We start from the raw sequence: 27,198 nt of genomic DNA on the forward strand, positions 1-27,198 counted from the left end.
CAACTAAAGTGATCTCCTTTGCGCGTTCACGACGAGTCTCGATTTGAACAGCTCACCATGTACTGTTGTCGCCTATGCTTTGAACCACATTGCTCCGAATTGATAACCGATATTATTTTCTTCGGTACAGATTCGGTTCGGCTTTAAGAACTTTCCGGGAACATCGGTTCGGATTCTGCTTTTCAGTCAAAATTCCGGTGACACCCTGGACCTAAGCAATCACTTAATAGGAGTCACATGACCATACCACAATATGGGGTTCCAGGGTACGGATGTCGCGTGATCCGCAATCCGAAGCTCCGCCCATTTCAGGCTCAAACATGGCAGCAGGCGTGCACCTGCCGCGGTGGTGCGCGCTCAAAGGACCCTCACTGACTCACACACAGGACAGCGTTCGAATCTAAAATTCGGTGCACCTGCTTGATGAGAACCTCAACAGTAATGCACATCTTTAAATAGCGCGTTATTTCTAGATGGGCTACCTCAAATCGATCGCCATTCCGCGACCCTACTAAGGGCTGTTCGCATATGCCACCAGAAATCGCCTGATGGACGCACGTTTACTCCGTCCACCTAGTGCGCATTATTTAATATATTAGTATTCTGAGTATGTGACATCTTCATTTGTGACAATGTGGAAGCAATATTTTTCAAAGAACCATTCGCAAACTGGTAGAACGAAAGAAAATATACAACAGTCATGCATCCGTTAGCAACTCAGAACTGCTAAGGAAATTCATACATATTTAACCGTCAAAAAGTCCAGAAGTAGACAAGATTCTGGTCCACGGACTGAACTCTAAACGTGGTAACCGATAAATGTGATGTTCTGCCCCGATAGTAAGGGTTACCAAGTTTAGAATTTATGCACTCAAAGCTAATGTAACCCTTACTTTATTGGTGCACAAAATCACATTTATCGGTTAACACGTTTAGGGTGTATCAGACGTGTAGGTTTCCCATTTCACCGGATGGTGGAGGGTGCTGAAAGCCGCACTTATTGTGTAAATTGAAATAATTACGGCATTGTTGAGGTCCAAATTTTGGCTCATACAACAAGTGGCTCATTCCAGCGATGCACTTACATGTCAAAAAACGCCAGGCCTGCGCGGAAAGCGCAGCACAGTCACAGCGAAAGCTCGAAGAGCGGCATTTCTATAGCCCGTTATAAGCTCTCTTGTGGCTACTAATACAACTACACTAGCAACGTACCCACTACGCCACAAATGATAATTTTTGTGAAGTTGGAAGCACCCACCACGACATTACTCGTCATTCTGCGGAGAAGCGAGGTACCATCTTGAAGGCATTATGTGCAGTTTCTAGATGCGACGGTTGATGACGGTGAAGAATTATGACTGGGCCTTTTGTAATGGGTTGGAAGCTTTAAATGACCCACTAGTTACGTAATTCGCATCGCGTGATGCCCAGTCGTTGTTTCATTCTCCCACCACGCTTTATAAAATACGCTAACGCGAGAAAGAGATAGAGAGAAGGAATGAACTTTATTGAGACTTTGAGGAAATGGATCATGGGAGCCTTATAGGCTTCCTTGGCAACCAATAGAAGTGCACTTGCGAGGAACCCACTACGCTTTAAATCATAATTTTTGTGAAGGAAGGAAGCAGCCACTACGCAATTTTTCGTCATTCTGCGCAGAACCGTGGTACCTGCTAAACACCTGTAAGGCATTATGTGCACTTTATTGATGCTGTGGCTAATGGCGATGAAGAATTATGGCAGAGCCCTTTGTAATGGGTTGGAAGCATTCAACAACTCACGCGTTGCGCAGTTCGCATTGTGTGACGCCTGGTTACAGAATTCGCATTGTGTGACACTTGGTTGTCATTTTACTCTTCTACCACGCTACATTACATATGTTAATGTGGTTCCTTCCCGACATGAAGACTGTATAGGGTCTTTTTGCAAAGCAGTTTCAAGCACCGGCATGGCTCTGAGGTAGGATACTGGGCTCCCACGCAGAAGGCCCAGGTTCGAGCTCGTTCCATTCTGGAAATTTTTTCCTAGTTTTTTTCTTATTTCGAGCGATAGTGGTTACGGACACCGGCGGCGGCTGCGGCGGACAACTACGGTGCCAAAAACGGCCCTTGTTGTGGTCTCATAAGAGCTTTCGCTGTAAAACAAAATGCAGGGGCGTTGGCTGCATGGCCACTTGGAGCATCTTTGTAAAATCGTTGAGCGAAGTAAAACACAGTATCGAAAGAAACGTTGTGGACAGGATAGACGCTCACTTACAGCTGAAGTTTATTGAAAAGAATCCAAGAGGTTGTTTACAAGATCCCGCTAAGCTACGGTAAATGTTACAACAGCCAAACTAGTCGCTGCGTTAACGACAAGTTCGGGAAGCACTCGTCTCTAAAGGCTGTACCCTAATGGTATGCACCTTCCTGCCCACATCAAAGATTGTGGTGGCGCACCGCTCTTCGAGAATGCAAGAACTTTTACCAAATCTAGTGACAGTCTCGTGAGGGAAATTGTCAAGGCTGGCCAAATACACACACTATCGACATGTGCGTGAGCGCACCGTCAGTCGCGCTGATTGATAAAGAAGTTTGCTATTTGGCAAGGCGTTAGCATATCGGAAACGTTTCAGTGCGTTTACATATAAGCTTAGTTTGTGACGACGCATGTGCGCCCACTCCGCTCACTTGTATGTCAGCGTCTATCCTGTCCACAATGTTTCTTCGTGTACTCTGTTTTGTTTCGCTCCACGATTTTGCAAAAATGCCGAGGTACGTGGCCTTGGGAGAAGGACGCGACCTCTCCCTTTGCATGCGGCCCGCTGACCTCTCCCGATAGCGGCCCGACCCGCAGATGACTGTCTTCATCCCAGATTTTTTTAAATGCGAATGCATTTCTTAGTCGGGCTATGTAAGGCATCCGGCGTTGTCCGCGCGCCTCTCCGCTCTCACTCCCTCTCCCATAGCAACAGCTGCGGGCGCACGCGCTTATCCTCGCCCCTACCAACCGGAGCAGGTGGTGCGGGCGGAGTAGCGGAGAGTGAGTGGAGAGGAGGAGCGCGCTCTGGCGTGTGAGGGCGCTCGCATCGCGGGAGCTCGGCGGAGCTCCCGCGTGTGTGGAGAGAGTGTAGGAGAGGGTAGGTGCAGTGCTTCGCCGCTCATTCTCTCGCCGTTAGCTCTCTCTCCTCCCTGCGCCACCGCCTCAATGCAGTGCGTTTGACACGCGTTTGTAGCGTTTGTGCTGCCTTGGCACAGCATGAAAACAGCGCGTTCTAAACGCGTTTATGCTGCACGTAGGAAGCGTTCGTTGAAAGAGGCGCCCAAAAGGGAGACACTTGAGTGCGTCAATGTGTCCAGCTTTACGCCATTAAAATTACTACGCCGTGTACTCTCGGCGCAAGGAATGCATTCGCATTTCCTCACGATTCCCTTCGGGGAGGCGGGGGCATTTTTTTAAGGTGTCCTTAACAAGTGTGTTTATGAGCTACACAGGCATGACTAGCCTTAAGCATATTTTTCGTTACGCACCCGATGCGGTCATGATGGGTGAAAACATAACCGTGGAGCAAAAAACTGTATATTTTAAAACCGGCGTCCTGATTCAGATTTCAGTCATTCTGGAAATCGGCATCGCTGTTTTTCGAATCCTGACGTCAAATCCTGACGTCATATATGGGTCATAAATGACCCATACATGAGACAAAGGAAAGACCTTCTTTCAAATGGCAATGTTAGCTGACATACTGTCCCTCCCCTTTTCACTCCCAAGATTGTTCATGTCCCGGCCCTTGAGGGAGACTAATTTTCGTGACTGCGGCCCGCTAGTTGAGGTGAGCTTGAGACCATGGTATAGATAGGTAAGAATTGATGTAACCTTGGAACCAATTAAAATCCCCATTTCTGCACAAAGACGTCTCCTCTCTATCCAACCACTGTCGACATTAAATACATGGAAAGGATATCCAGGAAAGCCCCCGTGGAAGCCCCACAATTGTCACTGAATAACTAAAACGCATTCTTGGGCTAGTTTGTGCATGTTCTGACAAAATTTGAAGGCAAAAAGAAACGAGGACAACAAGTCCTGTCCTTTATTGTCCTCGTTTCATTGTGCCTCCAAATTTTGTCAGGATTCTCAGTGAAAACCGTTTCCCGAACTTGCTCATCAATACAGTCTTTTAGCAACCATTTTAAAGCGTTAACACATTTTAACAACCCTTGATGCGGCAGGAAGTAATAAAGATACTCAATATCCATACTAAATGCTGCATATCCAGCGGCATTCTCCTCTGTCAGAAGCTGAACGCCTGAGAGTTACCCATACGAAGAGGGGCTGAAAAACTGTGCAAATGTGAGCAGTTCTGAAGGTCTACAACGAACCGTCAAGTCCCTGCCCTCCGAAACAAGTGCTCGACAAAGAATTTCTTACCAACAATAGCTCAAATTTCTCGTGATTATATGGTTCATGAGTAAAAAAATAAAAGGGCATTCGGCGTCGGTAGCGGGAACATGAAGAGTACCAAAAGTCAGGAATTTACAGGAATTTAATAGTGCCTCGAGAGAGCACAGACTTCCGCATGTGCTCTCTTTGGCGTTATCTAAAGGGACTCAATTTTTTTTGTTAACGTCTCAGATGCTGAAGTCTTTACCGTCACAAAAACCAGCCAATTTGAACTGTATGTGAACTGCATCTTAGTGCGTTTCAACCTATCATCTCGTTTTTTTTTGTGAGCTTGTTAGAGCCGGCGAATATTCGCTGTGTTTTGTTTCTATCTTGTTTGCTAGTTTGTTTAATTGAAACCTGGAGACTCTTGCTATGTATTGCTTGCCTTAGACAGAGGGAGTAGCGGGAATCACACATGATGCCAGCCTCTCCTGCATACGTATTTAAGGATTGCAAAAAGAAAACAGAATGTCAGGTTGCAAGTTCATCCGTGTGGTCCAATGGTTACATTTGCACACGCTGGCACCCATTCAGTACAAGTGCACCTGTCTGCTATGAATAAACTGTGTGATCATCTTTACTGTACTGGCGTTACTTCGATCAATTTGTTTCGCGTCCTTATACTTTAGGGTTATAGCATGCCACCTTTGTCCTTGAAGTACCAGGTTACACTTTCTAAATTTGTTCAGTGGTTGCCGGACAAAACGATTCACATGCATTTGGATAGAAGGCCCTCTTACCATCGGTGGGAGCCGAGATAAGCGGACGTTGCGCTCGTCTGGTGTTAAATCTGGCATCGGGTACAAGCGCTTCCGAAGTAGTCTCACAAACACTAGCCGCAATACGAGCAAATATCACTCAAGGCATTACACAAACGTTCTATTGGAAGCGCTGGCCGATGCTTAAGGGCTTATGCACATCACCTACCTCTTTGGCAACGATTGTCGTGAGCTTGGGTCTCCGCTCCTGTACAGGGTTTAGTATTCTGACGTTCGCACCTACGCCCAAAGGCACACGTCAAGACACACCCACATTTCGGCTCAAGGCTGGAGGCAGCGTCAATGAGCACAAGTCACCGTCCGTGCTGTCATTCGCCAAACACCAGACCCACAAAATTGCTAACCTGCAGAGCATGCTTGGGAGATAGTGCGGACACACGTCATTCTTCGGTTGAGTGCGTCGAAATGAGCACCATCATTACGAACGTCAAGATGCGACTGGGCGTTACGATGTGGCCGGCAGACGACGTGCACCGGAAGTCGTCTTCCTGGAGGTCGATGAGCGGCTTGCGCAGCTGTCCCTCCGGGTAAGTGCACTCACTCTTTCGGGCCAGGTTATGCACGTAGATGGCGGCGTCGAAGTGGAGCATCTGGACGCGCAGAGTCTCCCGCAGCCAGCGCCGCAGCCAGCGGCTCAGCCACAGCAGCTGACAGTCGCACACCCAAGGGTTGTTCTCCAGCCGGATGCCACCTGAGGTTGCCGTAAGACACACGCTCTATCGCGCAACAAATAACCAAAGCTTTCTATAACCCCTGCTTTGATCAGAATCTCCGCTGTTGTACCTGCGGATATCTACGCTCTGTTCCGGGGTTTCCTACGGAGACTAAGTAATGGCTAAAGTTAGCTGTTTTGAAATGAAAGGGCGGTTCCACTGGAGACACGCCGTCAGAAGCGACAACTATGCGGCGATGGGTGAAGGGTGGTTATTAGTCCGTAATTACAAAATTGTGTTAATGAACCCTTACGCTTTATTAAATGTCAAGCATTTATTAGCGAACCCAAGGCACTTTGAGCGCATCTATCTATCTATCTATCTGTCTATCTATCTATCTATCTATCCGCCTACGCCTGGGTGCTCTCGTGATCGCCTCGTTAACTTAGTGTAGACCAAAATTGGCATGATATGATCGACAAGGGTACCAATATGGGCTTGGTTCATCGTAAACTGTCTAGTAGCATAGCGCGGGAAGACACAAGGACAAAGAAGAAGTACGAGACGAACACAAGCGCTATGTGTTCGTATCAGTCACATACCTGTGACTGATAGTTTATATCTCGGCTAGAACAGACATTGGTAATTTAAATGCGAGTGCGTCAAGAAAAATCGGCATCGACAGCGTTGACCCGACGACTGCAAAGAATGAAAAGTTCGGCAGTTCCCACGCGTTGTGGGAATCGGTGTCATGCGAAGCAGTCTGCGAGTACTTGTATGCTGTATTTTATGGCTTTGAGCCAAGCGTTACGAGGTGGATCGATGTGCTTTTGTAAGTCTAGTAGCTGTGCGCACATCGAGTGCTTACCAAGCACGTCGACAACACTGGCGTTTAAACGGTAACTTATGGTGCGACGTAACGTCCGCTCTCACGTTAGAGTACATACGCCAGTATTATCGAAAATAAGTGCACTTTATGGTGTAATCATGTGAATATCATACTTAACTTTCGTTAATGTATTCCTCCGGGGTCGAGCAATGCTTCAATGTAGCTTGCTGAATTATAGGAATGCAAATGTAATGTTTATCAGACTGCTATAAAAGCGGAGTAAACACTGGAACCACATATGTTTATCTGATATGACGCCTGTATTGTAGGAGTACATATTTAGTATTTATTGCTTTCTTGTAAAACTAGATAGCCAGCACCACAGCCACAATTGACGTTGCACCGACATTACGCCTGCATAGGCTGTTTTTCCAAACCTGTTTATATACCTGGCATGGCTCTGTGGTAGAATGCCTGGTTGCCACGCAGAATGCTTGGGTTCGATTCCTGCTGGGATCCTAATGGTTATTCTTTCCGTTCGTCGGGTCAACACTGCCGATGTCGGTTTTAAATTACCAATGTGTGTTCTCGCCGTTCCCTGGTAAATATAAACTGTCTATCACCTGTGGCGCATACCCGTACACCACGGCCCGTGGGAAACGGGTACGTGCCACACGTGTCTGGAGGAAAGGGTTTGACGACGTGCACGACAGCATTTTCACGTTATTCATGTCATGACCCGACAGTCATATTTGTCAAGTCCTCTTACCCGCCTATGCCAATTTTGGTCTACACCAAGTTAAGGAGGCGATCATCAGAGCACCCAGACGTACGCGGCTAGATAGATACATACATAGATAGAAACACTCAAGGTGTCAAAGGCTCGCTACAAACTCGCATTTAAAAATTAGCATTCCAACAGGAATCGAACACAAGCATTCTGCGAGGTAGTCAGGTATTCTACCACAGAGTCACGCCAGGTCTTCAAACTGCTTTGCAAAAACACCCTATAGATATGCAAGCGTAATGTCGATACAACGTAAATTGTGGTTGTAGTTCTGGCTAATTTTTTAACAAAGGCATAAACACTACATATGCACTATCGGCGTCAAATGAAATGCGAACAGTGGCAAGCATTCGAAATGGTATAGTGCGCGCCCTGCAGTCATACCATGGACAGGCGCGCATGTGCGCAGGGCTGCCAAACCGGATGAGCGCGCATCTCAAAGGTGATGACTGGAGGGGCGCGCACTATACCATTGCGAATGCTTGCCGCTGTTCGCGTTTCATTTGACACCGATAGTACCCCTACGATACAGGCGTCATGTCAGGTTAACGTCAATTGTGGTTCCAGTGTTGGCTCCGCTTTGACAGCAGTCTAATAAGCATTACACTTGCATTCCTACGAGTGAGCAAGCTATATTCAAGCGTTGCTCGACCCCGTAGGAATACGCTAACGACAGTTACGATGATATTCACATCATCGCACCGTAAAGTGCACTTCGTTTCCATAATACTGACTTATGTGCTCTAACGTGAGTGCTGGCGTTACGTCAGACCACAGGTTACCCTATAAACGCCAGTGCTGTCGACGTACCTGATAAGAGCATGATGTGCACACAACTACTACACTTACAAAAATATTGCCGAAGCTTGCACTAAGCCGCGCAAGGCTTGAAGCAGAGAAACTGGACGACTCTGAAGACTAATCTTGCTGTCTTCATTTTTAGTGGACTAAAATTTTTGTTGCATTCTTCATTTTTAGTGGACCAGTGGTGGGTAGTGGGATTTACCTACTGTGATCAGTGGCGTGCGCGTTTGAATTGTGCGCCTTTGAAAAGTGTGGGTCATGAAGAGAAAGACGACAAGGCGTGCGCGCGCGGAGATGAGCACAGTGCCGAAAGGAAGACGACGACGACGAAAACCATCACGAGGGCGCGAGGGTTCGACGGACAAGTGGCCCAATAGGAAGTCACCACTGAGATTCCAGGGGCCAATAGTTGGACACCACGAAACTTCAGCATCGCCAATCAGGACGGGACAAGTTGACCCGAGACCGAGGAAAAGCCTGGGTCGTGGAAGAGCCGGGGAGTTCGAAGGGAATGAGGTAAGCAGAAGGTTGCCACCGGACCGGGCGCTGAAGATGGGCCGTCGGGTTGCGGACCCGAGCCACCAAGACTTCAACCGGCCGTGGGCTCCTGCCATCGAGTTCCCATGAGAGGCCATAGACATGGTGTGAGAACTCCACCCCAAGGCCTTCGGACTCCGGTGCCGGCAGGCAACGTAGCAGCAGCAGTTGGGCTACGGGCCCGAGCTGTGCATCGAGTTGCCTGGCCAGGTTGCCCTGGCTTCTCAGTGCGTCGCCCACCAGCCAGCCCACGTCAACTGAAGAACCCTGAGCCACCACGTTCCGGTTGCGTTTGCATCAGACAGCCCTGAGCACTTTGGTGAGACTGAACTCTTATTCTTCACCGCTCCGCTGCCCAGCCGCGTCAGAACTAGACTGTCCAGTATAGGTCTTTGAACTCGCGTTTGGTTGGTAGTTGCGCATGTTTTACCGTGCGCAGTCAACCTTTTGTTCAGTCTTTAGTGTTATGTAGATTTTGTTTTTCGTGCTAGTGGTTTATTAAGTTTTTTTTGTGTGTGTTGAAACCAACGGCTTTGTCCTCGATAAAGCTCTCCTAAGCTTGGTCTTAGAGAGCTGTCGTAAACAGAAAAGAACCTGCATCACACCCACATTCTGTGGGACATACCCGTTTTTGATGATGATTAGTGGAATTTACCCAATTTCTGTGGCACATACCCGTTTATGATGATAGTTTTTATTGCGATAGTGATTATATGCACACTCCTGGCTGACTTTTGCCGTCGCCGTTGCCGTCGCCGTCATGTAACGGATATGTATATGTATGTATATATAAATAAAACCAACGAAGAAAACTAAATCAGAACAAAAAAATTTCAAGTGCGCCACCGGGATTCGAACCTGAGACCCTTCGTTCTTCAGCGCGCCGCTTTAAACAGTTTAACTCGGCCACGCGCTACCGGTTGTGTACAATACTAACGGCGAGCTATTAATATACAACATTTAACGCTGGCGGTATGCAGACCTCGGAGGTCCTTCCGCATGTGCAGTACCACCCGCGAGATTGCCCGCAGGGCGCGCTTTAAAGCAATGCTTCTAGATTTTGCTTCTGTTTGAAAACTGCCCTTGAGACGCGCACTAAAAAAATCACAGCATATCCACGGAGTGAATGATGATGAGTGGGCGAAGCTGCGGAGGTTCATCGGTAAACCGTGAACCTTCCGTGAATTCTGCCCAGTACATCATCACCGACGTCAGATCGGGCGCGTTTATACTAGAGGTTCGAATTTAAAAATAACCAGCGCTGGGCTCGATAACATTAATCCTGGCCATGTTAAATTAATTTGTAAACCATTATCATTTGTCTTGTGTCACATTATCAACCTCATGTTTAAAACAGGAATCTTCCCTCATGAACTCAAACGTGGTAGAATAACTCCAGTTTTTAAGAAAGCAGATCGCTCATTAGTGTCAAATTATAGACCGATCTGTGTTTTGCCCTTTTTCAGCAAGGTCACCAAAAAATAATTGAAAAGCGATTGATAAAATATTTGAACAAATTTAATATACTTTCACCTGACCAATTTGGATTTAGATCTGGTTACTCTACTGACCTAGCACTTATATCTCTCACTGACCAATTGAGGAAAGCTATTGATGGCGGTAAATTTGCAGGTTCCATATTCGTAGACTTTTCCAGGGCGTTTGACACCATTGACCATGACATTCTTAATAGTAAACTAGACTCAATTGGTATAACCGGTCCTCCTTTACTACTACTACGCGACTACTTACGTGACAGGTATCAGGTTGTTGGTGTATGTAATGCTTATTCTAAACCTAAAATGACTAATTTAGGTGTACCACAGGGGTCAATTTTGGGCCCCTTACTATTTTTACTGTATATTAATGACTTGCCTAATTGCCTTACTTTTTCTAAGTACATATTATATGCTGATGACACCACAATCATTAATTCTGACGAAGATCTATCACTAGTAGAAACCCGGCTTAACAGTGACCTTCATAAGTTGCTAGGACGGTGTAAAATTAATAGACTTACCATTAATCCCTCTAAAACTCAATTTCTTGTGTTTTCATCGCAAAATAAATCACCAGAGTGCATTCCGCCCATTTTCATTGATAACCACCCATTATCAGCTTGTGAAGAATGCGTATACCTAGGCGTAAATATCGATCGTAACTTGAAATTTCAAAACCATGTAACACGTTTAACAAAAAAGTTATCACACGGAATACGCATCCTCATTAGGGCACGTTAATTTTTTTTCACGACCGGTACAACTTTCACTTTATTTCGCGTTTGTACACTCCCACATGAATTGCTGCATAACCTCCTGGGGTAACACGTACAATACTCACCTAAAACCGCTACAAATCATTCAGAACCGGGCAATTAGATTAATCACGTCTAGTCCACCCACATACAATGCTAAACAGTTACTTCAAGAAAATAACATTCTCGATGTTGCCGCCCTTGTAAAATACAATCTCGCCACTTTTCTTTTCCAACTAATTAATGAAGAAATCTCATTGTCATTAATTCCTTCATCTTTACTTAATACTAACCCAACTCGTTTCGCGCAGCATAACAACTTCATTCTGCCCAAAGTGCGAACTAATTATGGCAAACAAACAGTTCACTTTGCAGCCATATCATTGTGGAATACATTACCATTTCTAATAAAAATCCAAAAAAACCCATACATTTCGCCATGAATTGAAAAAGTTCTTGTTATGTGACATTCACTGTTCTGTATAACTGGTTTTTTGACTTGTCATCTCTCCTCAAACTGTTCTTTTATTTTTTCCCTTTTTATGTTATTTGCACTTATATTTTTTTTATTACCGATGACACATAGTTTATGACAACATCGTCTTTTTCTTGTATCTGTATCTCATCATTATTGAATTTTGTAATATTACTATTTTTTTGCTACTGTCGTTGCCAATCAAATATTTATGTTAATATTGCATAGGAGGTCCCATTTCAGTTTACACTACGGGACCTCCTTCTGTATATCCTTATCCTGTACATTGTGTTATGAATGAATAAAATTTGATTTGATTGATTGATTGATTGATGAGAGTTATGACGACTTGCAGCTCACTTTAATTTTACATGTACGCTGTGAATTTTCATTGTTTAATCACGCACAGGAGAAATTGCACACACGCACTACCTTGGAGGTCAAAATCCAGTGCCTATATATACGGGGTGGTCAGTGAACGGTTGTGCAGCGCGAGCGGTCGGTTTTTTCAATCAAGACGCTGCCGCGACGCTGCCTCGCGACGCTGCCTGCGTCGGCGCCGCTGCGCCGCGGGCAAGATAGGGGGGGGGGGGACCGTAGGAGAGGAGAAAGAGGGGGAAGCGTAGGAGAGGAGAGGGCGATACATATCACGTACTGTCGCAGCGCATTGTCTTTAGGGAGCCTTCATGTGTGCACGCCCCCTCCGTTTTTAAGACTGATTACACACTACTACGGGACGAACGGGTGCCGCTATAAGGAGCTTCGCCCCTAAAAAATGCCAGGCCTGCGCTGAAAGCGCAGCACAGTCATAGCGAAAGCTGCAAGAGCGGCGTTTCTAGAGCCCGCTGTAAACTCTCTTGAGGCTACTAATACAAGTACACTGGCAAGGTACCCACTACGCCATAAATAACAATTTTTGTGAAGTTGGGAAGCACCTACTACGCCATTATTCGTCATTCTGCGGAGAAGTGAGGTACCAGCTACACATCTGTAAGGCATTATGTGCACTTTGTTGACGCGACGACTGTATGGCTCAGCCCTTTGTAATGGGTTGGCAGCTTTAAACGGCCCACCAGTTACGTAATTCGCATTGGGTGACGCCCGGTCGCTACTTCACTCTCCCGCCATGCTATATAATATACGTTGACGTGAGGAAGAGAGAGAGATAGGGGGGAAAAGAATTTTATTGAGACCCTGAGGAAATGGATCATGGGCTTATGGGCTTCCTTGGCAACCAATAGATGTGCACTTGCGAGGAAACCGCCACGCTATAAATCATCGTAATTTTTGTGAAGCGGGGAAGCAGCCACTATGCCATTTTCAGATGCGAAGCATCTTATAGCGGAGCTCAAACCGGTGGTGGTGGTGGTGGTGTGCAGCGTGACAACCCTTACTGTGCATGCGCATACCCTCTCCACTAGCCCTCCCCTTCTCCCCTCTCCACTTTCTCCTCTTTCCCCCTCTCCCCTTTCCCTCTCCCATCTCCCCTCCCCCTCTGAAACGCGGGCTAGACATGCCGAAATTCTCCTGCGCAACGCCACCATGAGCGCCAGCGCATGCGCGTCTCCTCCCCCTCTCTGTCCTCTCAACGCTGCCCCCCTCTCGCGCGCCTGTCGACCGCGTACCCCGCTCACCCTCTGCGAATTAACGGCCAGGCTAGAGGGAAGACAAGACGCGCGTAGCGTTCCTCTTCGCGTTCCACGACGTGAGGTCGGTAGCATGCCCAACGAACGCCAACGGAGCGCGATCGTGCAAGTGCTCCGGCTTTGCATCGCCTCATGGTTCCCTTTAACGGGAAATGGTGTAATTTTTTGCGTCATTATAGGGAGAGCCGTGGTACCCGCTAAACACATGTAATGTATATGCGCACTTTGTTGATGCTGTGCCTGATGACAATGAAGAGTTATGGCAGAGCCCTTTGTAATTGGTTGGAAGCATACAACAACCTACTCGTTGAACAATTCACATTGTGTGACGCCTGGTTACAGAATTCGCGTTCTGTGAGGCCTGGTTCTTATTTTACTGTTCTACCACGCTATATTACATATAGTAATGTGGTTTCTTCCCGACATGAAGCCTGTATAGTGTCTTTTTGCAGAGGACTTTCAAGGACCGACATGGCTCTGAGGTAGAATACTGGGCTCCCACGTAGAGAGCCCAGGTTCGAACCCCGTTCCATCCTGGAATTTTTTTCTTATTTCCTTGCTTTTTTATTTCGCGCGATAGTGGTTACGGACACCGGCGGCAGCGGCGGCGGCGGACAACTACGGCGCCAAAAACGGCCGCTGAAATGATCTCATAACAGTTTTCGCTATAAAAGTGGCCCATTTCTGCACCCACACGCGATGTGGAACGACGGCTTAACAATAGGTCGAACGCAACCGCGCGGCAGGAGACGCCGAGGGGCCACTCCACGCACCGCACATTTCAAGAAAATATCTGAGAGCTTTGGGTTGTAGCGCGCCGCTTAAACACGAATAACTGGGACAGTTGTTAGTTCGCGTTCTTTCTTTGTATACCTGTGTGTTCTTTTCGAGCGTCCTTCGTTGTGTTTGAGCAGCGCAGCGCCGTGTCGAGCTGTTGCCGTTGTTCGTGGCCATCCTGTGTGTGTGATTTTCGTGAGTCATTTGCCCTTGATGGGCGCGCTGCACGTATCGAACTGCTTGATGTCCTTCTTGTGACTGTAATTTGTTGCTATCGCATTCATTGCTTCGCCTTTGCGGCGAAGCTGTGACGTTTTGGTTCGCCGGATAAGGAAAGATTTGCTAAACAGCTTAGCTTTAAAACACGTCAATCCACCTCGCAGCGCTTGGTTCAAAGCCAAAAAAATTGCAGTGGCTTAGCTCGGCTATGCCAGGATATACGTAGCGTTAGCAAAGGTTCAGCTGATTATTCTTAGCTTTCCAGATTGTCTATGATTAGCTTGATTGTCATGCTTACTGCTGCTCCAATGACACACAGACGGTATGCGTATTATGTGGCACATGCATATTTATTTTTGCTCAACGTCAGGTTGCTTCTCTATTGCCACAAAGACGGCTCGGTGGTCAGTGAAGTAACACGCTGCCGCCTCTATGGCCCCAACACAGTAACCGCTAATTGCCAGGCAACTACTTCGGGATCCGATGAGATAAGCTTCTCGGCTCTTCTGCGCCGTCGAGCAGCATTTGCGCTCTCCTTCTCCATGGCCTTACCCACCTGCAAACGCCAGTCAAGGGCGCTATCAAGCGGCCCCAGCGCAGTGTCAGACGGCGACTGCACAGCGAAGGCGAATGGCTGCGTGCGCGCTGGCGCCACTGTGTCTACGACGTCACTCCTCTCGAATGCGGCACAGACCAGCAGCGGCGAACCGCGCGCGGCGGTGTCGAAGAGCGCGAGAGATGCCAGCTCCGGTGACCCAGCTGTGTGACATCACTGATCCTCGCGCATGCGCAGCACGGCTCATGACGCTCCACGCGAAATCGGCTCCGGCTAGGCAAGTGTAGCTAACGCTACAAAATGCAGCATAGAACTACTCGCTGACTGCTTCACATGGAACCGATACCCACAAGACGTGGGATCTGTCGAATTTTAGATGCGAAGCAGCTTTTGCGCTGTGCTTTGTCTGTAGTTCCATTGGCGACCGTCCGCTTTCTATCACCTAGCGTAGCCATCTAAGCACGCGCTCGCGCCAAGGAGAAGTCTTCTTCCTCTTGTTCTTCGACCGCCTTGATGATGATACGTGCAGAGCACTTTAGAGGTCCGGACTGCCGTATGCTGTCCTAGCTTGGCGTAACGCAGAGAAAACCATGTGTGCTGGCACGCGATAGCGCGTTCGGGCCTGTGTAAGGGGCTGGGTAAGACGCTGTGACCTCTCCCCCTTACACTCTCTCAGCAATCACGTGATTGCGTCGGGGAACGAGATTCTGCAGACGCGCGATGAACCCGCGTGGCGTGCTCCAACAAGAGTTCGGGACGAGTAACAGCAACAGCAACTACAGTGAATTCATGGTGTGCTGCACTTGCACAGACGCGTTAACATCGGGCAAGATGCCCGTGATGAACGGAACCTTAAGTCGACCCTTGCGCTGCTTCGCATCCCCACATGGTTCCCTTTAGTGGGAGATGGTGTAATTTTTTCTTTAAGGGAAACCGAAGTGAGCTCTTTGTGAAAGTTATATCAGCTTCTGGATCTGGAAAAATGCTGTTAACACACCAACTGCGTCACGCCTACGGAATAAGACGTCCGGACCTCGTGCGCGGGAACATGAGCTGTCCTTGAAAAATGGTAGTAATGCGCATTTACCGGTTCATTGTGCAGCCTGCACGAGTGCACCGCGGCTAAGCGAGATCAAGATTCTGGGTAGGGGTGGTGATACCTTGGGAAGGGAGTTGCTGGAAGCTTTCCATATTAGGAGCAAGGGCACAGAGTGTATTAGTGATACGTCTATACATTTGTACGGCAACGAGTTCAGATTATTCATGTCGATGTTTGATTAGCTATGCTACGACTGCGCGCATGCGCTTTAGGTGATCTGTCTTTTCCGTGGTTTTTTCTAAATAAAACCAGTTGATGTTTAGCGCTTGCCCTGTGCACTGTCTTCTTCTCTTCTTAGCCAGTTCGTTCTTTTTCTTCCTGTTTGCGCTAAAAAATATGATGTCTGGGATACAACACCAACTAGCCCGAGAGGAAGTTTTATTGGAATAAGACAAGACAGGAGCGCCGACTCCGCTCGTCGGGAAGGGACACATTGTGCAACGCCAGATCTTTCTTCACGGCGTGTTTGCGAGATGGCGCTACGGATGGAGAAAAGAGGCGGATGACATAGAGTTTCCTACAATACTTACTAGAGGGAACTCTGGCGCTAGTGTCTATGGGAGCTGCAACGCATGGCGCTTCAGCCACATGGGAATGATGGGTAGTACACAAATTTGTCTAAATTTCGTTCTTTCGGCTCCGTTTGGCTTCGCGTCGCCTGCATCCGCTTTGTCGCAAAACAAAGTTCAGCAAAAGTCAGCAGTTCCACTTCACCACTTTAACTTCTTTAGGCTCACTAAATCAAATCTGGTAACGAAGTTCACAACGGTCTATTCTTTTATCCGAAACGAACGCCAAAACACAGCAATAAACAAAGCCACAAGTACGTTTGAAGCCGCAAGCACGAAGACTAGGCAAATTTGTGTACTACCCATCATTCCCATGGTAGCTGAACGATCGCAGCGCCAGAGTCCCTTCTAGTTTATTTTAGGAAACTCTATGGCGGAGGAGAAACTCCGTCGTCGAGCGGAGCCGCGGGCGGGGATTCCCTCTGTCGTTGCTATGGGAGACCAGCGCTGGATAGGTGGCGCGCCGAAAAAGGGCGCCTGACGGGGAGTCGCGACATAACTCAGCCGCTCGCATGGCCTCCGCGCCGCCGGCTTATCTCGGAGGCCATGCCGCTCGCGCTCAGACGACCGTCCGCACAGCCCGCACTGTACCGCGGTGAGCGCACGCGCGTGCGCCGTTCCCGTGCTTCATTTTGGCGCGAACAGCTCGAGCAGCCATTGCGCCAGTAATACTGCTCTGTGGTTTAGAAAAAAATAACTTTGTCTGAAGGCTACTTTCTCAGGAAAGCACTGGACAACGAAGAGAAGCCCTGCATAGCAGACGTAGTCTGCTACGGCGTCGGCGTCGTACATACGGCGTCGAAGAGACAGTGCTGTGCCGTGGTGGCGATTCCGTCGTCGACATTTTCTGGTTGCGTCCTGGGATTTGTGTCAAGCTAGTGCAGGCTCACAAGCCTCCATTGATAAGTACGTGCTGCGTCGATACCAGCTGCCCACTGCCACAGTAAAAAAAAAAAGTAAGATATGCAAGGGTAGGTGCGTCAACGTTTTTCTGCCGTGGTATGTATGCCCAGCCCGCGGTGTGTATGCACGCCGACGTTGATCAAGCAAACCACCGTGCTAGCATAGCATGTATGGTGTCGCGCTGTTATGCTCGAGGGCGCGGATAGATTCCCAGCCACGGTGGACGCATTTCGATGGGGTTAAATACAAAGAACACCCGCGTTCTGAGATTAAAGAACCCCAAGCGGTCAAAATTAATCCTGATTCCAACACTACGGCGTGACTTATAGTCATACCTTTTTTGGCACGTAAAACGCCAGCACTTGTCGATGTTGATCAAACACGTTTATTCTAAGCAAGCGAAAAAAGTAACAGAGTGCGTTAGGCGAATTAAACAGCGAGTAAAAATCCAAGACATTTGACCCTTCTCTAGCGAGGCATAAATTGCGATGTCAGTTCGCCGCGGCAGCCAATGCACAAAGGAGCTTTACCGCATCGTCTGACTCCAGAAAGCTAAGCGTCGAGTAGTCCGCTGCTTTGTTCGTGACATCTCCGTCTGTAGCACAAGTGAAGTTCAACGCAGGCATCCATCGCGTGCGTATTTCACATAACAGCTCAGCAGCTTCAGCGAACGCGCCCCCGTACGCATCTTGTAGACAGACAGCTTTCCTTCTGCGTAACTGTTTGCAAATAATGTAAACTACCTGCCTATCGTATCATATTCACTGCACGCGGTGGCATATCAGAAGGAGCTTGGTGGTGGTCAGAAGAAAAGATTGTTACATATGCCGCATGCTGCATAATATGTAAGTTTTGTTTACGACAAAACACTGATTAAATTCTGCTCGTTGGTCCCGGTTTCCACTGGTGGCCCACACTATGGAATAAATATAGCAGACACGCGCAATTCGGTTTAGAAACCAGCCCGACGCCACTAGACAGGAGAGTGAGAGCAGAACATACTGTGCTCGCCTGACTGCCGGGATGCAACGCCGCATTCGTTCCTATTCATAAGTTTTAGAAGGAAAAGCATAGAAGGATACATCCCCCCTCATTTCTACGTATTGTGGCACTTCAATGCGCAACAGTACCGCCAGCATCCTTTAGTTTTGTTTCGGCGATACGCACCCGCATCGCCTCAACCAGTCGCCAATCTCGTCCGCGGGAGCGGCTGGAGTATGCGCGCTTTGGCCGCCAGGGCGGCACTGCCCACACCGCGGAAACTCCAGCGCTGGTTCCCTACGGTCACGCTTCGCCGCGTTCCTGCGTCTGCTTGCCACCCGTTTTGTCGTCCGCTCCCCGCTGGCCGTTCCCCGCCGCCGCCGTCGCAGTGTCGCAGGCCTCCGCCAGTCAGCGCATGCGCTCATGAGCCAAGGCGCTGAGTCATTCCCATGCGCCTCGACAGATGGCGCTACGCGTTGTGATAGAGTAGAGTCACTAGAAAAATTTCAGAGTATCGCATCTATTTTCCGCGCGCCGCCGCCGCCGTGATTGGCTTACTCGCATCACGTGACCTCTCGCCGCCATATCCCTTCCAAGCGCTTTGGGTGCAGGCGCGTTGAATGCAGAGCGCAGCCGGACATTTAGCAGTACCACGTTCCCTAGAAGTACTTCGTGGCTTTTTTAAACGCGTCATGCAGATGCCAGAGAGTAGCTCACCAGTAACCGAACGTTGCTGGTGAGCTACTCCGGGAATTTCGTATATTTTTGCATTCCGTGTGGGAAACGTCAAAGAGCGTCGTTGTACGTGGCTGCATAGTTGGACCGCGAAATGAATTCGCCCCCCTCGAAGAACACTCCTTTCTGCAGTGAACTACACAAACTTTGCTGGAAAAGCTCTCATGCAACAGGATACTTCACCCTTTCGGTTCGCTATGTTCAGCGATCTTGAAAACTACATACCTTTCTATTTGCTCGGCTGTTTATATCTCGATCTGTTGAACAGATTGTGCATGCATTTCGAGTTATAATAGGAGATTTTCCTAATTCAGCGCCACCTGTCGGCAGCAACGAGAAGCATTTCTCAGCCGCCATTAGTAGGTCGTGCGCCGTCAGAGCAGTCAAGAGTACACGCGCGCGCGCTTCAGATTGAACGCTCGCGTGCGATCCTGTTTGCGCAAATAGTTGCCGTTTCCGATAGAACGGGATCAGCGCAATGCCAGCCCACTGCTGTGTACCGCAGTGCACGCAAAGAGGATTTCGAGACGAGGATGGGACGAAGGTAAGCAAAAGCGCGCTTGCCCGCGGCTTTGTTTACAATCGGTGCGCGGCTGATGCCTACCTTTTCTTGCAGGTCTCGTTTTTTTTTCTTTTCTGAAGGATACGGACTGGAGGAAAAGGTGGATTATAGCTATTAAGCGTGACGAAGGCCCTTTCTTCACCGTGACGAAGTTCACAAAAGTTTGTTCAAGGCATTTTACTGGAGCAAACTACTTGCCAAACGTCGCCAGAAACCGTCGTTTCTTGAAGCAAGACGCCGTGCCCAGCATCTTCGCGTTTAGTGCTCCGAGGCCTCCACCAAGAAAAAAGCCAAGAAATCGAGAACCACTTAACCTCGTCAGCGCTACAGTGCCTTCCGAAGGCGGGCGATCGACTACCGCGGATGTGAGCGACGTAGACATCTGCTCTCCTACATCGGTGACGAGCAGCATCGATGGCGTGGTGTGTGGTTGTGCGTGCTCGCTAAAGATTTCCGACCTCACCGAACAACTCGACGTAATGACGGCGCGTGTCCGTGCGTTAGAGTCGGAAGTAAAGAAAAAAGCCGAAGAAGTGGAGCTCACTAAAAGTTCGTTGTACAAAGCAGAGCGAGCGCTCGACATTGCAGCACAAGAGCGTAGCCAGCTGGAGAAGCGCGTGAGCCGAAAGTTTTCCGTTGAGTGCTTTCGGGATAGCCCTGTGTACGAAGACGTTTCGATCGAGGCGGTTTGGACGTAGCTTTCCACAGCAAACTTGTGACTGCGTTCATCGTTGTGCTTCGCTAACCTTTTTGAGGCGCTGTAGGCTTCCACTTTTTCTTCCGTAAGAGTCTCCGGAATAACTGCGAGACTTTTGGACCACGAGACGCTGTAGTGTGGGCTCTCGGACACTGCCCATGCAACTGTCTGAAATGACGCCCTACTAATGGCGGACGGCAAAAAAATCAGTGTGGCCAGACTGAATTAGGAAAATCTCCTATTGTGTCACGCTCGAGAGCGAAATCGAAGACTTATTAAAATAATAACTGTTTACTGTATACCTTGAAGGCAATTGTCACATGATCATTTGCCACTGCGCAAAACTGAAGCGTGGAACTCTGTTGGTAAACTTGGTATAAGGCAATGTTATTAAGCGTATTTTATTTTTAAAAAATGTTGCTAATGCTGCATTGCGCCGAGCGTACCCTTACAATACTGTTTAGTGGGTGAAAAATGGTCACAGCAAAAAAAAAAAAAAAAAAAAAAACCGGCTTATCCTCCCACGCATTGAGGGAATAGATTTCATGCGAGCCCTAGATCTATATACATACTGTGTTGCAGTAGCATGCGCGTTAAAAATTTTCGGGATGTGCTATTTCTGATCAAAATAACATAAAGCACTACGCCGGGGAAGTTTTAACAAGAGTGCATTACGAAAAAAAAAGAGTTTAAATTAAAAGCAGTGCAGAAACCGAACCCCAGCTGTTTATGCGCTGGCAACGCCAAAAAAAAAAAAAAAGCTTTGTCGGAACACAGCAAAATATTTGCAAATGCACTGCAACGTTGGGAATATTAAGTAGACAAAAAATGGGAAATGAAACAACTGAGTAGTGAGGTCAAGCATTTTTGATGGCTTATTTTCTACGCATCTGTTAGAAAATGACAACGTATTCGCAAAATAAGATGCACCTTACCTACCGCACGCCGATTCGCCCGTGCGTTCGGCTGCTGGCGTTCCGAACCGAGACAGATACTTCACGCACAACTTCCACTTACCGTACACACACCACTTCTATTACAGATAACACCCAGCTGAACAGCAAGCATGGTGCGCAAGTAAGGTATGCGTCAGCGATCAGTCGAAGGACGCGATGCTGAATGTTCTCGATGTTCGATAATTTTCTCGAATGCGCTATGAAGTGAACCTGAACACCGACTGCAAAGCTAGCGCAAACAGTCAACATTCACCGAGTGTCGAAGTAAAGGGTCTCTCGCACGGTCATTACGCTAGTGCAACCATTTAGCTCCGGACCTTGCGAACACACCCGGCCGTGAAACGAAAAGAGACTAGGGGTGTGCGAATATCAAATTTTTCGAATACGAATCGAATACGAATATCCACCTTCGAATATCGAATCGAATATCGAATATCAAAGGAAAAAGGCCTCCACAGTAACAATAATTTATTTAACATGTAGTTATTTGAAAAAAAAAACATTAACAGCCTGCCTGGCAACACAACATACACTGCTATCTCCAGAACACAATGTCCAGGCTAGCACAATGCACATCACAACACAAGCAAATATCACGGCACAATGAAAAGTAATGACTACATGTTATCATGAAGAAATATGAGTTGCTCCACATGATCAGGCAGCAGGCGCTCCCTCCTAACAGAGACACCCCCCCCCCTGCCACTGAAAAGGCACGCTCGCTTGGAACAGAAGTGGCTGGTATAGGGAGGTACATGGGGCAAAGCTTTGCCAGACTGGGGTATCTGAAGGTGCCTACAGTCCGCCACAAGTCACATGGGTCACTGTCTTCAGAAGTGGTTCCGCATAGTGAACGAGTGGTAGTGCGGCACGTTACGGCCGCATAATATTGAAGATGTATGGTTACATGATCGCCAACAGCGCTGCATGTCGGAGATGCACCAGCAATAAATCATACGTATTGGGGCGCTCGTCGCAGGCAGATATCGTGCCTCCGTGCACTTACGATGTCTATCGCTCCTCTCGGCAACGTTTTTAGCTATACGAACGCAGCAGAAATGTGGAAGACGAGTTATTTTATGCATGATAATCGGATCGCATATTCGAATTTTTCGAATATTCGAAGTTATCGAATATTCGAAACTTTTCGAATACACGATTTTCGAATCGAATACGAATATTTCGAATGTAATATTCGACGAATATTCGAAACTTTCGAATATTCGCACACCCCTAAAAGAGACCGATGAAGCCACGAAGAGAGTTCGCGAGCACATGGCAACATTCGCCGCACATTTCATTAGCTACACCGCTTACCGCGCAGTCGATTCATGACTGTCGATGACTAGAAATCAATTCTGATATCCTTTTGAAGAAACACACACACACATATTGCAGTTACGCCGAGCGTAATACGGCATCGAGGCGAAAAGATCGGTCACTTCTCAACACACGCTACCAACGCGCTGGACGGTCCGGAAGGGAAATGGCCGCCCACGCCCAATGTTGCCCGCGTGCAGCCTACCTTTGCGGTACTCTGAAATTTTCCAGTGACTCTATGATAGAGTTACCGTATATGCTACCTGTAGGTAGCATGTACAGCGACTCTATGATAGAGTTACTGTATATGCTACCTGTAGGTAGCATGTACAGTGACTCTATAATAAGCTAGAGTGCCTCCATGTCCTCCTCGCCCACCGCTTGCGGGCGAGGAGGACATCGAGGCACACTATGATAAGCGCAAGAAGAGGAAAAACCATGTGCCAAAGCGTGAAGGGGAGCGGAGGAGAAGAGCAAAAAGACGCCAGGCCTGCGCTGAAACCGCAGCACAGTCACAGCGAAAGCTGGAAGAGCGGCGTTTCTAGAGCCCGTTGTAAGCTCTCTTGGGGCTACAATACAAGTAGACTAGAAAGGTACCCACTACGCCATAAATCACAATTTTTGTGAAGTTGGGAAGCACCTACTAAGCCATTATTCGTCATTCCGCGGAGAAGCGAGGCACCAGCTACACCTCTGTAAGGCATTATGTGCACTTTGTTGACGCGACGACTGATGACGATGAAGAATTATGGCTCAGCCCTTTGTAATGGGTTGGAAGCTTTAAACGGCCAACCAGTTGTGTAATTTGCATTGAGTGACGCCCGCTCGCTATTTCCCTCTCCCGTCATGCTGTATAACATACGTTGACGTGGGAGAGAGACGGGGGGGGGGGGGCGAATAACTTTACTGAGACCCCGAGGAAATGGATCATGCGCTCATGGGCTTCCTTGGCAACCAATCCAAGTGCACTTGCGAGGAACCCACTACGTTATAAAGCATTGTAATTTTACTGAGACCCCGAGGAAATGGATCTGCGCTTATAGGCTTCCTTGGCAACCAATACAAGTGCACTTGCGAGGAACCCACTACGCTCTAAATCATTCTAATTTTTGAGAAGTAGGGCAGCAGGCACTGTGCCATTTTTCGTCATTTTACGGAGATCCCTGGTACCTGCTAAACGCATGTAAGGCATTATGGGCATTTTGTTGATGCTGTGCCTGATGACGACGAAGAATTATGGCAGAAATCTTTGTAATGGGTTGGAAGCATTTCACAACCTACTCGTTGCGCAATTCGCATTGTGTGACGCCTTGTTACAGAATTCGCGTTGTGCGAAGCTTGGTGCTTATTTTACTCTTCTACCACGCTATATTGCATATGCTAATGCGGTTCCTTCCCGACATGAAGTCTGTATAGGACCTTTTTGCAAAGCAGTTTCAAGCACCGGCATGGCTCAGAGGTTGAATACTGGGATCCCACGCAGAGGGCCCAGGTTCGAACCTCGTTCCATCCTGGAATTATTTTCTTATTTCGTTTTTTTTTCTTATTTCGATCGATACTGGTTATGGACACTGGCGCGGCACCGGCGGCGGCGGCGGACAACTACGGCGCCAAAAACGGCCGGTGAAATGATCTCATAACAGCTTTCGCTGTAAAAAATGAGTTATACCGCCGCGTCTGCATTGCACGATTTGTCCCGAGCGAATGCATTGGGCGGCGGCGGAGTCGGCGCTCTTTTCTTATCTCACTCCGTGGGCACGACAAATAGGGCAGCGAAACCGTGCGGCAACGTACGCGATAGGCCTCGATGCGACGTTGCTGCTTTGGTGGAACGTACCGTATCGCGCGGCGTCTGGAGCGGCGCCGCGCTGTGTGACTGTCGCTCGTTGACGTATAGTACGCAGTAATTGCGTCGCCTCGTGTAGCGCACGGGCACTTCGGTTGTTGTTGCGCGTACTCTACTGGTGCTAATTAGCCGCGCCGCAGTTTTGTGGATAATCGTAGCGTTCCAGAACTAAAAGTTGATATGGCTTTCAGAGTTCCTTCATACCACTAATCTTTACAACTCAATAGTTAACTAAGATATTTCGGGCAATAAGGGACTATTTACCGTGTCTGACCTGCCATTACGTACATAGTCGTCAACACTGTCGGTATGTAACCAGCGCAACCAGGCTTTTGTTTCAAAATAGATATTTTTCATATTACTTAACTTGCAGGTTGAATATTATTTTGTGGGCTGTGAGCATTAAACTGACGTCTACAAAGCAAATGGAGTAGTTTTCTGGCATGTCGCGTATCATCACCATCATGTTCAGGCATGTGAAAGGAAAGACATCAAGTGATGTTCACGGGTGACCACACTCGCTGAAAGTACAACAACAACAACAACAACAACAACAACAACAACAACAACAACAACAACAACAAAGCCCATCACGAACCCCCAAAGCAAATTAGTCGAAACAGCAATTGTGCAATCTCGTTTTTCTAGTGCTCTGGGCAGGCCTTACCACCATGCTACTAAAGTAAGCTTCATATCGCAAGTACAGCGTATAAAAAAACTTGTGTAGCGATTGGTGTAGTTCTAAATCCCGCGCTAAATGCAGCTCCACTACTGTGAAACCTGAGGAAGTGCGTAGGAAGGGCACCCAGCGATTCCCGTTCGTAGAGTTCCCACTGCTCCGTTTACCACCGCAGCGCCCTAGGCGCACTTCAATGTGGAATAAACGTGGTTTCATTCATACATTCATTCTTCGTTTACCAAACCGCCGATGACGTCAATGTTTGAGGTAAGCATGTATGGTTTCCCCGGCACGGGTATAACCTAGTTATGATGATTCGCAAACTCGCTGCGCGACATGCGCGCTGCTTTTTGCTGCGCTTTATTGACTTCCTGCTTGTTACGGCGGTTGAGATGGTGGGGAAAAAGGAGACCTAGTTAACTAAACAATATCGGGTGCCTCTCACCGGCCAGGTGCTGCGTGCCCCTCCAGTCTTCACCACCCGGTGGCCTCAGTACCTCGGGCCCGATGGACGACAGCAGGTTGTCGCGGAGGTCGAGCGTCAGGTAGCGCACGTCGGCCAGGTAGCGGAGTAAGCCGGCGGGAAGGCGCCGGATGCTGGTGCCGGTCAGCCGGAGCACCAGCTCGTGGCTACCGTGTAAGCCGAGCAAAGCATCAGGGAACACCACGCGCAGCTGGCGACCCGTCACTGTTAGTTCGCTGAGCTTGGCGCCGAACGCCCACTGCAGCTGATGCGAAAGCACCGGTTCCTCCACTTCGACCAGCACTTGACGCAGCGAGTGCAGCTGCGACACGAGCTCCTGGAGCCGGAAGGAACGCACCGATCCGTAGCTCGTCGTGCGAAGGCTCTTCAAGAACCTACAAGGGAGAAGGAATTGAGTACCGTCGCCTGCAGCGTTTCAACATATTTATTTTTTGCAGTACTCTACTGACTTATAAGACAAATTTGATGACGGTGAAAGTCGAAGCTGCTGTCGAACGTAATCGAGACCAGCTGACACGAAAAAAAAAAAACATGGCTTATCCCTCCGTCATAGGAACTGGTTTAACACGAAAGTGAAACGTGTCTTTACAGAAGCAGTTTAATGTTCATTGTACATTGATAAATGAGAGCTTGCACTATGTCTATTTGTGTTTAGCGGCTATAGCACCGTTTCATGTGGACACACCTACGGGATCCTAGTGGCACATCTCCATCCCGACGATCCTAGTGGCTCCATCCCGACGACTAACGTCGGAATTATTAAGCCTTTGTAGTAGTAGTTAACATAAACCCGGACACAACGTGTGGTGAATCCCGCGCAAAGGTGGCACCAACAAGCGCATAATCACTAATAGGCTACCCAATATGCGCCCGTGGAAAGCGTCGTCACTTGAGAGAAACGGCAAGGTGTGCGTTCTCCAGCAATTGGGTAACCTACACTTCTGCTCATGCATACGCTACCACACAGCGCTACCAGACTACCACAGAAACGCGAGGGGCAGAGCTCGTAGCTTGAGCCGTGAACGCTCGAAGGCGTCCCACAGCCTGATGGCGTGTCTCTCACTGCAAGAAAGCGCTCACTCAAGCTGTATTGAAACGAATTTGTGTGGAAATCGGGGAGCGAGCCAGCCTTCGCCGCGCTGAGACTACCAAAGCCCGTCCTGTCGGCGCTCGTCAGTGTCGTGATGCTTCCCTTCACCTTTCTAAGACGGCGACACCGCCCCACGCGAACCAAGGTCACTGTAAAAGGGCGAAGGCGTGTAAGATATAAGGCGCGTTTGTAAAGCTCATGCATGAGCGTCGGGGGCTAAGCGGGTTAAGCGCCTGGCTCCTACCGTCGTCGACTGAGAGGTCGTAGGTTCTACTCCAAGGTCACCCAAATCAGCGAAATTTGTTCTTGTGGTTTTTCTTTTGTCATATGTTCCGTAGCATTTCACCGCCGTCACATCCGTGACGGAAATGACGTCAGTGAAGTCTTGGTGGGCGCCGGCATAAAACTCTCTTTTCCGTATAAAAATCTTACAGGCTTTGGAAATGGCTATAGTCGGTGACAAGCTAAGGATAAAAAGTAAACTCTACCGCTGTCTATTTGGGTTATGCGCGTCCAACTACGGCCGCTCTTTACCATGA

At 48.3% G+C, this 27,198-nt stretch overlaps 1 protein-coding gene across 1 annotated transcript in view; it reads right to left on the reverse strand.

The window, feature by feature from the left end:
* Window positions 1-3,491: 3,491 nt before the first annotated feature.
* The window catches only part of LOC119400439 (chaoptin), a 386,448-nt gene continuing 362,741 nt past the window's right edge, over window positions 3,492-27,198 (reverse strand). The window contains exons 9-10 of the mRNA XM_037667469.2: window positions 25,531-25,943; window positions 3,492-5,892 (exon numbers count right to left, since the gene is read on the reverse strand). Of these exons, the coding sequence (XP_037523397.1) occupies window positions 5,582-5,892; window positions 25,531-25,943 (724 nt within the window). The 3' untranslated portion in view covers window positions 3,492-5,581. The remainder of the gene's footprint in view (window positions 5,893-25,530; window positions 25,944-27,198) is intronic.

This window comes from Rhipicephalus sanguineus, chromosome 7, assembly GCF_013339695.2.
Source record: "Rhipicephalus sanguineus isolate Rsan-2018 chromosome 7, BIME_Rsan_1.4, whole genome shotgun sequence".
Lineage (NCBI taxonomy): Eukaryota > Metazoa > Arthropoda > Arachnida > Ixodida > Ixodidae > Rhipicephalus > Rhipicephalus sanguineus.